Source organism: Salminus brasiliensis, chromosome 1, assembly GCF_030463535.1.
Source record: "Salminus brasiliensis chromosome 1, fSalBra1.hap2, whole genome shotgun sequence".
Classification (NCBI taxonomy): Eukaryota; Metazoa; Chordata; class Actinopteri; order Characiformes; family Bryconidae; genus Salminus; species Salminus brasiliensis.
The window spans coordinates 377128-393098 of NC_132878.1; the positions used below are offsets into that span (position 1 = coordinate 377128).

At 42.9% G+C, this 15971-nt stretch overlaps 1 protein-coding gene across 14 annotated transcripts; it reads right to left on the reverse strand.

The window, feature by feature from the left end:
- Positions 1 to 433: 433 nt before the first annotated feature.
- LOC140560893 (uncharacterized) lies at positions 434 to 15578 on the reverse strand. Of its 14 annotated transcripts, none has more exons than XM_072685680.1 (14): positions 13916 to 15578; positions 13157 to 13822; positions 12550 to 12725; positions 12076 to 12241; positions 9384 to 9502; positions 8703 to 8724; positions 4980 to 5005; positions 4781 to 4829; positions 2041 to 2244; positions 1731 to 1924; positions 1448 to 1475; positions 1255 to 1307; positions 1059 to 1101; positions 434 to 933 (listed from the first exon to the last, which is right to left on the reverse strand). In XM_072685680.1, exons 4-10 carry the CDS (start codon positions 12149 to 12151, stop codon positions 1731 to 1733), a joined length of 690 nt encoding a protein of 229 aa, XP_072541781.1. In that variant the 5' UTR covers positions 12152 to 12241; positions 12550 to 12725; positions 13157 to 13822; positions 13916 to 15578; the 3' UTR covers positions 434 to 933; positions 1059 to 1101; positions 1255 to 1307; positions 1448 to 1475. The 14 variants fall into 14 exon arrangements, with proteins under 14 accessions (XP_072541781.1, XP_072541869.1, XP_072541958.1 ...); XM_072685768.1 differs by having other exon boundaries at positions 13157 to 13483; positions 13605 to 15578; XM_072685857.1 differs by having other exon boundaries at positions 12550 to 12605; positions 13157 to 15578.
- Positions 15579 to 15971: the final 393 nt, after the last annotated feature.

Below are 15971 nucleotides of genomic sequence, written 5' to 3' on the forward strand. Positions count from 1 at the left end.
TTACTTAGATGACCTGTTAAAGAGGCTCAACTAACGTTCATCTGAATGTCTGTTAAATGCAGCTGAACTCTATAGAATGCTTTCAGGGTTAGGTTTAGGGGTAGATTTAAGGTTTAGGTTAGGATTCAGTTTTAGGGTTGATTCAAGGTTAGGGTTAGATGTAGGGTTAGATTCTATTACATTCAACTTGGAGTTCAGTTGCTTTTAATACATATTCAGTTAAAAGTTAGTTGGATTTTTATTTAATGTTATATGGACAGATATGAGGCATCTATAATGGGTCGTCCAAATAAAGTGATTCTGAAAATAATGAAGTCACAGCATATTTCACTTATAAATGTAAAGATTGGTATGAGCTTAGGCTTAGAAACAGAAGACATGCATTAAAACGTATTAAATGACTGTGAAGTGTAAATGAAGTGTTGAACTGAAATTACAGTTACTGAAAATACAGCTTTATTACATATATAGAGTATATATACATGCAGGTTTAAGCATTCTAATATTATTATTATTATTAATTACATTGAATTAAATATGATTATCTCTTGTTACAGCCTGCCATTCATATATCATAAAGGGAATTCCTGCTCCAAGAGGAATGTTATAGTACTAAAGCTGAAGCAGGTCAGCTGCTCTCCTTGATCTCTGTACAGTCTGTAAAATGTGGGGACAAAACCCTGCAGTTTCATTAACAGACCACTACAAGGAATCTTCAGTCATGCTCGCTGGCTGTGTGCAGCTCTGCTGTTTCTTCAGTGGTTCTCTCCTCCTCTTCTGCTGTTCTCTTCAGCTCCTCCTCTATTTCACTCAGATGTTTTCTCAGATCTTCCAGTTGTTTATCTTCCAGCTGGGCTGGATTTGTGTTATTGATGATTGACAACAGTGTTTTCTGTATCCCCTTGAGGAGCTTGTCCTTTCTCTGAAGTTTCTCTGTAGGGAGTGAGTGTAGGTGAGCAATAACCACTGAGCTTGAGTTTGGCTTAAACAGGAGCAGGATTTGACTTATTCTGAAGCTCTGATAACAGGAAGACTAACTAATTCATTTTCAGACTCACCTGGATTTGCTGCTGCTGTTGATTTAGACTTTTCTCTCTCCTGCTAAAAGATTGTAGGAATGGAAAAATACAGTATTTCATCAGTACAGTATTTTTATTTTATTTTAGTATTTTATAAGTTTAAATGCAGTGTATTGCTTTAAATAAGTAATTTATTTTTTCAGTCCTGTCAGCACTGTACTAAGTAAATACTCACCTGGAGGTCTAGACCTGTGATGCCTGTATATATATATGACAATATGTTCCAAACTAGATAAAACATACAATAGATCTAATTTAGTATCAGTGCCAGAGAATACAGTACATATAATAATAATGATATTATTATTATTATTATTATTATATTATAATAATAATAACCAGTAGTAATATAATGGGGTATGACTTACATATCTGTAATACACCCTGACTTCTCTCCTAAAAAGAAAGATAACACATCAGTGTTTAGGTGCAGTGAGGGATCTGTAGGAGTGTGATATAACATGCTTAAGACTGCAGTATGTGTAATCCTATCATGTCTGTTACCTTGAAAGAGGAAGGAAGTTTGATGCAATATAAAATATTTGAGAAATCTAAAAGTTATATTAAAATGTTAATATGCATTTAATTTTCTTTTGAAATGAACAGTTTTTAAATGATAAAATAACAAAAATTAAGGAATTCTGAAAATACCTAAGGTTTGATCCACTGTGTAACTTTCTCCAGTGCTCTCTGATTACTGTAGCATTGCAGTAGTCCTCTATCCTCGTGGAACAGACAGTCCACAGTGAGTGTATTCCCTCTGTCTACACTCCTGCTGCTGTCTGGTACCGTGGCCTCTGGGTCAAATGTGTGATGGAGAACCACTAGAACAGCAGGCTTGGTTTCTGTAGCAGCACAGAGCTTCATTCATTCACAAGAATATAGAGATGATCCTAACTGTCCTCAAACCCTAACAGTACTATTCTACCTTAAAGCTTCAGACTGAGCACACAGCTGCTACCTGATAACTGCTGAAGCTTCTTCAGAGCTGATTCAATGTCGGTTTCAGCTCGAGAGACAACAGGACAGAAAGCCAGAATGACATCACACTCCTCCACAGTAGACACCTCCTTCAGGCCGGGTATACCGTCTATCAGCTTTCTTATAAATCCCTCATCTGAACCCAGAGTCTTTCCAGACACACAGGACAGGAACTTCAGGTCTCCTAGAACAGAAAACACACAGTTATCATCCTGTCCTTTCCATTTCCAGCTCATTTCTGTACCTTATATGGCCAAATAGCCAAATTGTCACGAGCCATCCGAGAGGCAAAGCGCACACACGCCCAGAGAATCCACAGCCACTACAAGGACACGGGTGACACGCGGCGCATGTGGCAGGGCATCCAGGAAATCACAAACTACAGGACAATGCCACCGTCCTGTGACAGTGATGCCTTCCTCCCCGATGCCCTGAACGACTTTTATGCACGGTTTGAGGCACAAAACAACACGTCGGTGAGAAAGATCATGCCCAAGCCGGACAAGCAGGTGTTGTGTCTGACTGCAGTGGATGTGAGGAAAACTGCGCAGAGTCAACCCACGGAAAGCTGCAGGACCAGACAACATCCCCGGCAGAGTGCTCAGAGAGTGTGTAGACCAGCTGACAGATGTTCTCACGGACATCTTCAACGTCTTCCTGCGCAGCTCCACTGTCCCAACGTGCCTCAAGACCACCACCATCGCCCCCGTGCCAAAGAAGTCCACGGTGTCCTGCCTCAATGACTACCGTCCCGTAGCTCTCACGCCCATCATCATGAAGTGCGTTGAGAAGCTAGTCATGAGGAACATCAAGACCCAACTGCCCTGTTCATTGGACCCCCTGCAATTTGCATATTGTCCCAACCGCTCCACAGACGATGCCATCACCACCACCCTTCATCTCTCTCTTACCCACCTGGAGAAGAAGGACACCTACATCAGAATGCTGTTCATAGACTTCAGTTCAGCATTCAACACCATCATCCCACAGAATCTCACCAGGAAGTTAAGCCTGCTGGGCCTCAACACCCCTCTCTGCAACTGGATCCTGGACTTCCTGACGGGGAGGCCCCAGTTAGTCCGGTTCGAGGACAGCATCTCCAGCACCATCACAATGAACACTGGGGCACCCCAGGGCAGTGTACTGAGTCCTCTGCTGTTCACCCTGCATCAGGAAGAAGGTACCGCAGCATCCGGTCCAACACGACCAGACTCTGCAACAGCTTCTCCCCCTAAGCCATCAGACCTCTCAACTCAACTCAACTTCTGACCTGATGTCTTTTCTGTTACATGCACTCTCTCTCTCTCTCTCTCTCTCTCTCTCTCTCTCTCTCTCCAACCATTTACCCCAGATAATATGGGAAGCATTTTGCACTAATAACTTTACTACCTCACTGCACTGGACTATTTATTACACACTGCATAATTTGCACACTACCACCAATATTTATTATTCTCTGCCTGTACTGTGTTGTGTTGTCTGCACTTGTGTTTTGTATGCACTGTCTATGTTGCACCATGGTCCTGGAGGAACGTTGTTTGGTTTCACTGTGTACTCTGTATGTAGTTGAAATGACAATAAAACCCACTTGACTTGACTTGACCACTGGAAACACAGGTATGTGGTTGGAACACCTTGTGGAAGTGGAGCGCTCATACCAGGTTTCTACCCTCATCTCAGCATGTCTCTCTGACGTCTCTTCTTGGATGGCAGCTCATCACTTTAAACTCAACCCCAGCATAACAGAGCTGCTGTACATCCCGGGAACTGCTGGACTTTACAATATTCTTGTCATCTCCTTTGGGGACTCACTGTTCACTCCATCTACAGAAGCATGAAGCCTTGGTGTAGTCATGGAGGGCCAGTTATCATGTTGCAAATCTGACTAGGCCATGCAAATTTCTCCTTTTTTAACATCCAGAGAGTTTAACCCTTCCTCTCTAGTGAGGTCACCCAAGCCGCTCGTTCATTACTCATTACAACTCCCTTCTGGCTGGTCTCCCTTTGCCCACCATCAGGTCCCTGCAATTGTTTCAGAGTGCAGCAGCACGGGTCGTCTTCAACGTTTCTAAATTCAGGCATGTTCAGCTCCTCCACTGCTGCGTTCTCTCTTCACTGGCTTCCTGTAGCTGCTGCCAGGAGACTTCAGAGCTCTTAATCCGTCTATCTGCTGACAAGCCTTATAAAGGTGCGGATTTTCTTTTACAGCAGAACTTGCACCTAGTAGTAGTAGTAGTATTGTTGGCACCCACAGTGCCAAAACTACTATCATATGGCTTGCTGACTATGATATCTCTCTGCTTGATTAACCAGCCAACTCCCCAGACAGAGAATCTATGTGGTATTGTATGTGGTTGAGATACAGTCGAGGAAAATGAGAAAGACCGACCTAGCAATATAGTCGAGCTGAAGGTCACCATCTGGGGAACCTGGGTTTCAGTAACATCTTAGCAGATGCACAGGCTGATTGGCTCCGTGTCGCATGCCACACTCATGCAGTAAACAAACCAAGTATTGAGTGAAGCCATACTAATCAAAAGTAAAATGGAAAAAGGCTTGAAATATATTCCTTTATGTGTAATTAATGTAAAATGAAATTTTTTTTTGAGCTGCACTAGTGTACAGTATATAGAGAAAAATATATTTTTAACGCTCTACAGGAACGGTTATATCAGATGGCAGTCACTTCACCAATTCTCTCTTATTGTTCTTAGACTTACCTACAAACGCTGCTGGCCCCTTTGCTGGTGGTTCAGTTTTTTCAATCTGCTGGAGATGATTTTGGAAATAGTCAATAGAAAAAGAATGTAAAATATATTTTATTGTACGAAAAAAGGGATTTATTTTAATACTATAGAATTTGTCTCATTAGCAGTGTTTTACATTTTCAACAGTGAAGTGTCCAGAATGAGAACTCACCACATGAACTGGACCCGGAGGGCTTACTGTTAGAGAGGCAAAAGACAAAGCACCAGAAATATCTGTTATGAGGTTGATTTTCATTAATTTTTATTTTTTGTAATTTTCTTTTTACTGAGGAATAAAATATATATTTTATACATAATAGACAGTAATTTCTTATCATTATTACACATATCATGTGTTGCACCTGGGACTGGGAACATTTAAGGAGCCTCTCTACAGAGACTCACTGCTGTGAATTGATTCTCCACGCGTCCGTGGCGTGTTCCTTTTGGCAGGTATTCTGAGTCTGGTTCTAGAGGCAAGCATGCTACGCTGCTTCCAGTTCATGCTCCTTGGCGGCTCAAGCTCACAGGGCAGTCACAGCATACTCAGGTTGGGCTTGCCCTGTTATCTAGTTCAGGCAGCTGGTTCTCCAGCTACCCCTTTTGTTTACTCAAAGCTGGCTCTGGTTCTCAGTTCTAGTTTCCCCTGCATCCCAAGCTAGGCTTGTGGGTTTCTGTTGGTCCCTTCCCTCATTTAGATCTCAGTTCATTCCTGCTCATCCCCTGTCACTCCCGGCTCCTCCCAGTCCCAGGATTGTTGTGTTCACCATTTGGTTTGTCATCTTCTGTTTGTGCTCTAGTGTTGGCCATTAGTTTGCTGCACCTTGTTTGTACACCCTTTATGTTTGAATAAAATCTTGCTTAGTTTCATCTCTGCGAGTGTTCATCCCGTCTTTGTCTGGCCGCACACACTATGACACAGAGGTTCCCCAAGTATAGAAATTGTTAAATGTATGTTTTTTCTGGACTATAGTACAAAAGGTTTGGTGGATAGCCTTCCAAAATCCAGACAGTTTAGTGCACTCTCAGAAGATATGAAAATGACCTGCACTGTCTGAACCACACATTCTCCGAACCCTGGTTCCTGAACCAAGATACAGTTTCTGTGTTATAAAAAAAATCTATGAATATTTTTCCAACAAAATTGTCTCCAGATTAGACAGCTTGTTGTAGCCCACTGGAATTGACATTTTTCCCAGTTGCCTTTAGAAATCGATATGTTCCTCTCTTTTTCCCACCTTTCCTTACATAAAGCATATTATTCTTCTTGGAAATAAGGAATTTGTATCTTATTTCAGTACAAGTATCCAATTTAATCACTGACTGAATGTATTTAAAGATCCCTGCCTCAAGAGCTTTTAGATTTGTTTGTTTTAAAGATTTATTAAAATAGTGTCTTACTTCGAGGTATCTATAGAAATATTGAAATATTGAAATATTCTATTATGTAGAAACGTAGTATTAGCCCCTTCTTTGCCCAGATTTTAAAGCCATTACCATTTATGTTTGGGGGAAACAGCATCATAGCCACACCACTTTAATAATCTTACAGATTCCTGAACCACAGATAACTTAGCTAATTTTCCCCAAATTTCATTGTTATGTTGATACAGGGGTTCTCACTGTCTAAAAGCTGGTTCATTAATGTTCTGTCAGCTACCATAGCTTCCAAAGGGAGGCTTACTGTTAGAGCATTTCCTTCCATCTTGCTACATAGTGTTCATTATATGTTGCATCCAAATTCACCAGCATTGCCTCCTGTTTTGATTAATGTATCTCATTATGTGTAGAGTTCTTCACATGTTATCCTGTGTTTGTCTCTGCCATATCAAGCCAGTCTGGTGATCGAATAGGTCTATTGTACCAATATCACTGCTCCTCACTTTCTACCTATCTCGACTAAAAATCTTCAAGTCTATTCTTGAGTAGGTTGAATGCGGAGAAGATTAATGTGTATAATCCCTACCAGACGGGTACATCTCCCTCCAAATATTAATTCATCCTAATTCTTTCATCATCAAATAGATTTGTTTACACACTAGATTTAGTTGTGCAGTCACTCCAGAAGAACCTAAACTTGGGTTTAAACAAACATTCCAGTCCTCACTGTAAATCAGTGTACCTTGTGAGCTAGTTATCATACCAGTCTTTTATAAAAACTCTATTCACTTCCCGGAGAAGCATATATATTTAATAACAGTGTATTCGATAGCAAAATAGCAATGCCTCTTTTATGTCCTGTAAGGAGAAATACAAGGGCTTGAAACCCATAGATTTTAGTTAGCTATGTTATTCTATGTTATTTAGGTGTGTTTCTTGTAGAAAAGCGATGTGTGCCTTTTTTTTAGTCTAGAAAAACATGTTCTGTCTCTTGATTGGCTTTAAGACCCCAATAATGTTAAAAGAAATTATTGGTGTAATACAGTCTGTCTGCATTTTTTTTTTACGCCCTAGAAAATAAATGAGTAAATAATCTTCTCCTAGTCTCTTCTGGAAAGCATAGTTAGTGACTCAACTGCAAGATCAACTGCAAACCCACAGCACAAAAGAAGAACAATTCAAAATAGAAAACAGCTATAAACACACTTCGTAATTCTGGAAATGTGGTCTTAATGCAGACCTTGAGCACATCAGCCCACCTGGAGGGAAAGCCTCCATCACTTATTTTAAGAGAGCCCCATATCATTTGGCGTTGATGGCATCTTCATCTTGTCCTGACTACATTCCTTTATCTGATTAGGAAAATAAACTGAAACATAACACCTGAATGGTGAGGTCATGTTTGATCATTTGGTGTTTTGTGCTTGTAAGTAGCTGACTTTTCTTTAAAGCCCACAGCATCCCACTCTGCCCAGACCGCGACCTGCTTGGTTGCCATTAAAGTCGGCATATTTGATCCAAAAGGTTGTCGGGCTGAGGAATCACACTTACTGACAGTCCTCGATCCACCATATCACGTGTTGCATCCTCCACTGGTTTATACAGCACTGTTCCATCATCATAGAAAACCTTCAGTTTTGCTTGATAGAGTTCAAAACTTTATGTTGTCTTTCAAAGCCTGACGCTCCTCTGCATACTCCCGTCATTTGGCGAGAATCCTAGACGCATAGTCATGGTCCAGCGTTAGAATAACATTCTCTAGTCTTCAACGGCTCTCTCGGTCTATTTTGGACTCCTGAAGATGTTTATAAGGTTTTAGCATCTGACCTTTTCCGTGCTGTTCATTCATTCCTTGCTCTGTATAATCTGTGTTTCAGCAGTGTCCAGCCCGGAGTACATTTTCAATATCTCTCGTTGAAAGTCCTTTATTTCTTTTAAAATCAAATTCACTGCTTCCACTGTTCCAATCGCCCATCATCTCAGTCTGTAGCGTTTGATGAGAAATCATTATCACACTATTCTGGTTCATTGTCACATTTGTCTTAGTGTTGGGTGGTCTTTTTAGCTTTAAACCTAGTTGCCATTCCTGCTACTTCTTCTGTGTGAGAATTATTTCCTATTTTTGATAATAATGTCCATGGGTGGTTTCTTCACTTTTTGTTACGAGAGACTTTCTTAAGCTGCCATTTGTCTGTTGATGCCTTCAGAACTCCCCCCGTTTCATTTCTAAAAGAGAAACATAAGGCCACAGCACTGTGTGCCATGGCTGTGTTAGATCCTGATTGTTCGGAAATGTTTGGTTGAATTCTACATGTTGAATTTGTGTTTGTGTTTGAAGATGTAAGTAAGAGTAAGTAAGGAGCATTGTTTAAATATTTTTCCAAACATAAAACAACTGCCAACATTAGGATGTTGGTTTGTATAAGAATGTTTGGTCGGTGTGCTTTTAGAAGCCATAATTTCACAGATCTGATTGAGAATATCCTAAAAAAGCAGATAATAAAGACATACTCACATGCTGATTTACCTTCAGGTACCTGAAGAGGGAGATCAGTACATCCAGAGTTATTTAAACAGTAAAGTCAGACAGAAGCTCATCTGCTGTTGAGCTCCAAAGTGCTTCTATATGGTTTGTGGACCTAATAGAATGGTCATAATAGAAATTCATAATATTCTGATATAACTGTGTGTATGTATATATCCTGTAAAAGAACCTGATACTGTTACTCTACCTGACCTCTAGCTGAAAAATACAGCTTGGTCAAATCAAGTGTGTGAAGCTGGTAGAACAGTTTAGCTGTTGCCAGCATAGGATATTTTATATTGGTTTATATAGATTTTCATTTGAGTTTCATGGTTTTGCCGGTCAATCATCATAACAGGCTGACCTAAGAGTGTGTTTTGAACTCGCCCAGCTGCACACACAGCTCGTCAACCAGCATGACCAGCTTAACCAGTATGAGTATAGGAAATATTTTCAGTATGTCCAGCTGGACATGCAGGTTGTCCATCAACTTTAACCAACATTCTGTAACCAGTTAGCAATAAAAGCTAGTCTTAGCTTGGGGTTTTGAGCTGGGACACTGCAGTGTCCATCACTGCTAGACTGTTGTAAGTGCATTTTAATATCCTATTTGAAATGATAATGTATGTACACTCCCATATAACAGTAAAGCTGTAATGATAATTTAAATACCTGAAGTTCCTCAAAAATGCTATCCAGTACTTCCTGATTCACCTGGTCTTGGGCTGATTCAGTACCAGGCTGTGGTTCAGATGTTGGAATGGGCACCACTACAACAGCAGCCTTGGGTTCTGTAGCAAAAATGTAAAACATACATTCACATCATAACGAAGAAATGGTGACAACTCAAATTTTGTATTGACTTTATTATCTTTAAAAGTGCATTAGTCAGCATTTAAAAACACGAGCTGTGGCAGGTGTTTTAAAATGAATAGTTTTAATTTGATTATCTAATCATGATACTCACATGCTCTAAAAGTTTAGCAGCACAATGTGTTTTATTGACCATAGTGATACAGGGTGCTCACTGGCTGCCTCCAAGATTTTCACAGATGGAGATGAGGCTGGACTAGCAGGGCATTGTTGAGGAGATGGGGTGTGGTCATGCAATGTTAAGGAGATGAAGTGTAGTTATGGGACATTGAGGAGATGGTGATGGAGTAATGGGGTGTTGAGATGGTGATGGAGTAATGGGGTGTTGAGATGGTGTTGGAGTGGTGGAATGTTGAGATGATGTTGGAGTAATGGGGTGTTTAGATGGTGATGGAGTAATAGGGTGTTGAGATGGTGTTGGAGTAATGGGGTGTTGAGATGGTGTTGGAGTAATGGGGTGTTTAGATGGTGATGGAGTAATGGGGTGTTGAGATGGTGTTGGAGTGGTGGAATGTTTAGATGGTGTTGGAGTAATGGGGTGTTGAGATGGTGATGGAGTAATGGGATGTTGAGATGGTGTTGGAGTGGTGGAATGTTTAGATGGTGTTGGAGTATTGGGGTGTTGAGATGGTGTTGGAGTAATGGGATGTTGAGATGGTGTTGGAGTAATGGGATGTTGAGATGGTGTTGGAGTGGTGGAATGTTTAGATGGTGTTGGAGTAATGGGGTGTTGAGATGGTGATGGAGTAATGGGGTGTTGAGATGGTGATGGAGTAATGGGGTGTTGAGATGGTGATGGAGTAATAGGGTGTTGAGATGGTGTTGGAGTAATGGGGTGTTGAGATGGTGATGGAGTAATGGGGTGTTGAGATGGTGTTGGAGTAATGGGGTGTTGAGATGGTGTTGGAGTACTGGGGTGTTGAGATGCGATAGAGTAATGAGGAATTAATGGATTGGAGTAATTGGATGTTGAGGAGATGGAGTGAGAAGATTGGGTACAGTAAATGGACAATGAGGACACTGAGGTGCAGTAATGAAGAGTTAGGGAGCAGAGGGTGTAGTAATGTGATGGTGAGAAGACTGGGTAGAGTAATAAGGCATTGAGGAGAGAAGGGTATAGTAATGTGGCATTGAGAAGAGGTGTTGAGATCCCAGTAATAGGATATTGCAGTGGGTGTGAAGTGGTGGAATGTTGAGATGGTGTTGGAGTGGTGGAATGTTGAGATGGTGTTGGAGTACTGGGGTGTTGAGATGGTGTTGGAGTACTGGGGTGTTGAGATGGTGTTGGAGTGGTGAAATGTTGAGATGGTGTTGGAGTAATGGGATGTTGAGATGGTGTTGGAGTGGTGGAATGTTGAGATGGTGTTGGAGTAATGATATGTTGAGATGGTGTTGGAGTAATTGGGTGTTAAGATGGTGTTGGAGTAATGGGGTGTTGAGATGGTGTTGGAGTGGTGGGATGTTGAGATGGTATTGGAGTAATGGGGTGTTGAGATGGTGTTGGAGTGGTGGGATGTTGAGATGGTGTTGGAGTAATAGGGTGTTGAGATGGTGTTGGAGTAATGGGATGTTGAGATGGTGTTGGAGTAATGGGGTGTTGAGATGGTGTTGGAGTAATGGGATGTTGAGATGGTGTTGGAGTAATGGGATGTTGAGATGGTGTTGCAGTAATGGGATGTTGAGATGGTGTTGCAGTAATGGGATGTTGAGATGGTGTTGGAGTAATGGGGTGTTGAGATGGTGATGGAGTAATGGGATGTTGAGATGGTGATGGAGTAATGGGGTGTTGAGATGGTGATGGAGTAATGGGGTGTTGAGATGGTGTTGGAGTAATGGGATGTTGAGATGGTGATGGAGTAATGAGGTGTTGAGATGGTGTTGGAGTAATGGGATGTTGAGATGGTGATGGAGTAATGGGGTGTTGAGATGGTGTTGGAGTAATGGGATGTTGAGATGGTGATGGAGTAATGAGGTGTTGAGATGGTGTTGGAGTAATGGGGTGTTGAGATGGTGTTGGAGTAAGGGGGTGTTGAGATGGTGATGGAGTAATGGGATGTTGAGATGGTGATGGAGTAATGAGGTGTTGAGATGGTGTTGGAGTAATGGGGTGTTGAGATGGTGTTGGAGTAATGGGATGTTGAGATGGTGATGGAGTAATGGGATGTTGAGATGGTGATGGAGTAATGGGATGTTGAGATGGTGATGGAGTAATGGGGTGTTTGTGTAGTTTTAGTTGAGTAAGGCATGAAAAGGTTGTTAACCCGTTAGAATGTTCTATATTTCTGCATAAAACCTCATCACAGAACCTACAACCTTTACCATGTTCTGTTCAACTTGTTCTGTTACTCTCTGGGTTTTAATTCCTCTGCTTCATCATTTCTGCTTGCTCGTTTTCTCAGTCACCCAAATGTATCCAGTCTCCTGACCTGTTCCCACCTCCTAAAAATCTCCTACCAGCGCCTGAACTCACACAGTTACTGAACATGCTCACCTGTAAGCTCTTCAGTAGACATGCTCGTATGTGTGCTGTTCCTGCTGTCTTCCTCAGAGTGTTTTCTTTTTCTCATCCGATGCAGTATTTTGTTACTGGTTAGCTCACCAGGCTCTCTGTCAATCTCCACCCACAGATCAGACGTCTGAATTTTCACTCAGCTGAACTGAAACCAAAAGTCCAGAACATTCTCAGAAGCTCCAGATAAATAAATCATAAAATAATGATTATTCAGGTCTTTACTTACATTTAATATTTAATCTCTGATATTCTAATATTCTAATATTTTACAGAAAACACCTCATTAATATGCATTAATACATGCAACAGAAATCAGAGAAAAACAAGCACTGTAATAATCACACCCCACACACACACACACACCCCACACACACACACACACACACACACACACACAGCTCCTGAATAAATAACTGAACAGCTGTTTTTAAACAGAGCAGAATAAATACTTACAGTTTCTGTAACACTCCGACTGTCTGATGGAGTTTATCTCAGCAGCTCCTGCAGATCTGTGGGTATAAACCCTTTCACTTTTACTTTCCTCTTCCTCTGAACTCACTCTTTACTGCCCTCCTCAGTTCACTGTGTAGAACTGCACTTCTCTAAATCACCCACTGCTGTTTGTCCATCTGAATATTTGTGTGAGAGATTACAGGTTACAGTAACTAATGATCAGTTTTCATGTGGGTAAACATTCCTTTAAAATGATCAGCATTTAGCACCATATATCCAGTGCCTTTGAATGAGAAGACCTGTGTCTGTGAATTTAGCCGCTACATTTAAAACATCCACCCAAACGTTTGTATGTCTGCTCCTGCCAGTTTGTGGAGGGAAACCAACACACAGAACTTCCTTACCCAGAGAATAAGCATGACTATATAGCTCTGATGCAGCGGGTGCATTGGGCACTTGCGAGTTGTAAATTGTCTCTTACAACTTTTACACTTTTACTCTTTTTTTACTTTTATATTATAAATAATACTTATTTGTATTGTTTTTATTTCTAAATGACTATATTGTGTTATAGGAGGTTTTTCAGAAGTTTGTAGGTACAGAGAACCTTTGAGGCAGGGCTAACAGGGGTGCATGTCAGGAGGACCTGGACTTTCCCATGACTGCGCCCCTCAGATCTGAGGAGTCCATCCTGGCTCCACTGTCCACCATCAAGGCCCCGGCTCCACTGTCTGCATCCAAGGCTGCCAGCGTCCAGACTGCTAGCTCCTGTCTCGGCATTGGCAAATGCGTTTGCCCCAAGGCCAGCAGTGCCAGCTGCTCCAGTGTTGGCAGTGCCCACCGCCTCTGCTCCAACGACGGCGGTGCCCACCGCATCTGCCCCAACTCTCTTGAGTCGTGCCAGCATGCTTCAAACTGCTACGAACCATTGTCCCTGTTCCAAAGACAGGCAGCATTACCTGCGTAAATGACTGGCGCACAGTTGGTTTTACCCCTATCATAAGAAAGTGCTTTGAGAGGCTGGTTAGAGACTTCATCTGCTTCTCACTACCTACCTGACCCTCAACACTGGAGCCTCCCAGGGATGTGTGCTCAGCCTGCTCCTGTACTCCCTCTGAGAGAGTGCAGCTGACCACTATATGAGCAGACATGGAGCAGCCTGCAAGAGGATGCAACATGGTTGAAGTTATTGCAGACCATCTGTCTGTCCAGGAAATAGACGAGGCGCCCATAGCTATCGCAAGCATTGAAGGAGGACAGTCGGGTAGGACATCTTGAGAAATAGAGAAGGCGAGGGCAAATTCAGGAATGGAGAGACATTTGGATGTGTGAAGGTGAGATAAATGCAGAGTGAACAACACGTCACCTGCATCGAGGAGTGGGAGAACCTGGAGACGGGAGCAGCAAGGAGAAGAGAGCAACGTCCGCACCTTGAGGGTACAGGGAAAAGAGTTCAGCCTTGGGGGCAGAGCGAGCGAAGATAACCCCACGGTCCCGGAGAACCTTCTGGAGCTTGATAATGGTCCAATCCGAGATGCGGGGGGAACGGAACTTCGAAGAAGGGGTGCATGGAAGCACCGGAGACACGGGAGGGGACGGCACAGGTTCAGTACGCCTGGGGCGTAGAGAGTGGCCGGGCGAGGTCGGGGAGGAAGGCAAAGATCCTTGGGAACGCTGGGAACTACAATGAGGAAGACGAGAGCGGCCGCGCCGGGAGGAGCCGGAAGAGGGGCTAGAACAGAAACGACCGACCTGATCTTCCATCTCCTTTGAGAACTCACTGCTCACTCCTGCTACAGAAGCTGGAAGCCTTGGTGTAGTCATGGATGGAAGACTTGACCACTGCAGCTCTCTTCTGGCTTGTCTCCCTCAGCGCACCATCAGACCCCTGTAACTTATCCAGAACACAGCGGGTCGGGTCGTCTTCAACATTCCTAGTAGAGTCTAAGATTAGAGGATCTTTGAACTATTAGTCTATTCTAACTAGCTGAGGTTTTTCTTGGGTAAATAGTAAAGCACCTTTGTAAGTCGCTCTGGAGAAGAGCTTCTGCTAAATGCCGTAAATGTAAAAGTAATGTAAATGGGAAAGGTGAAGGTGAGCAACACACTGAGTAGGTGGGTACGGCTTCATCAGTGGAAGTTTTCCTCACAAGAATGAGAAGGGAGAGGAATGGTATTATAGTGCATAGTAATGGAGGGGAAGATTTTGGGCGTGGTCCTCCCAAACGTTCATATTAATTGTGGCAATTATGAAGTAATTATGAAGTATGAGTAGGTGCTGGACAGATAAGTAATGAAGAGTTTGAAGAGTAATGAAGAGTAATGTACAGAGTTTACAATGGGGTTGTTCCCAAATTGCGTCAGGTGAAAGTCAGCTAATCACATGGTTCCGTACTGTGAAGCATTTACTCACTCCACTGTAAAGTTCCTAAGCTTTTCTTTACAGAAAAGGGGTGCGAGAAGGACAGAACAACTGCAGAAGATATGTGCTGAGAATGGAATTGCCTTTGTCAAGCTAGGGAAATTTCACAAGATTAGATGGTCTGCATGGAGGCAAGAGACCCTGTTCAAAATAAGGAGGCTATTACCTGCCATTCAAATTCAAGTGACTACAAGTTATGACAGTGACTTGACACATATCACCACAGAGCATTTTCAGTGTTTTATAACCAACATGGTTGACACTGGGAACAGTCTGCACTTTACCTCCCTCAGGTTCCAGCAAGAGAACCTGATTATTTGTAATATGGTGCTCACTTACAGCAGGGTTTGAACCCAGGCCACCGGGCCGGCGCGCTACTGAGTGAGCTACCACGATCACGTGACCAACGGGCCCAAGTGCAGAGTCTTTCAATCTTAGAGCAGGCAAAACGGAAATGATCAATAAAGTCTCTCAGACCCGAACCCAGGTGTCGGGAGAGACACACGAAGGGGAGTGACACACACTCAGCCTTCACCTCGAGACTACACAGGCACACAGACACACACGACCAGAATCAAAAGATCCAGCAGTGGGGCAACTGGATCTGTGTGCCTATATAGCCTACCTCCAGGTGTAGGGAATTGGGCTCAATTACTGGCTGGGGTGACTCAGGACCTCCCCCTGGTGGCAGGAGGAGGCCTTGCCCTAGAGCCACCCCTTACATTATTGGTGAATACAAAGATGAGATCATGGTAGCTGTTGGACAGCTCACACTACTGCTTGAAAGTGAAGGTGTAAGGGGTAGCTCTAGGTCAAGGCCCCCTCATGCCACCAGGGGGAGGCCCCGAGTCACGGCAGCCAGCAATCAGCCACAATGCACCACACCTAGGTGACATGCTATTTAGGCACTGAGATCCAGTCGCCCACTGCTGGATCTTTTGACTCTTGTGGAGGGCTTTTATCAGCCACATTCTCGAGCTGAAGGCTGAGTGGGTCTCTC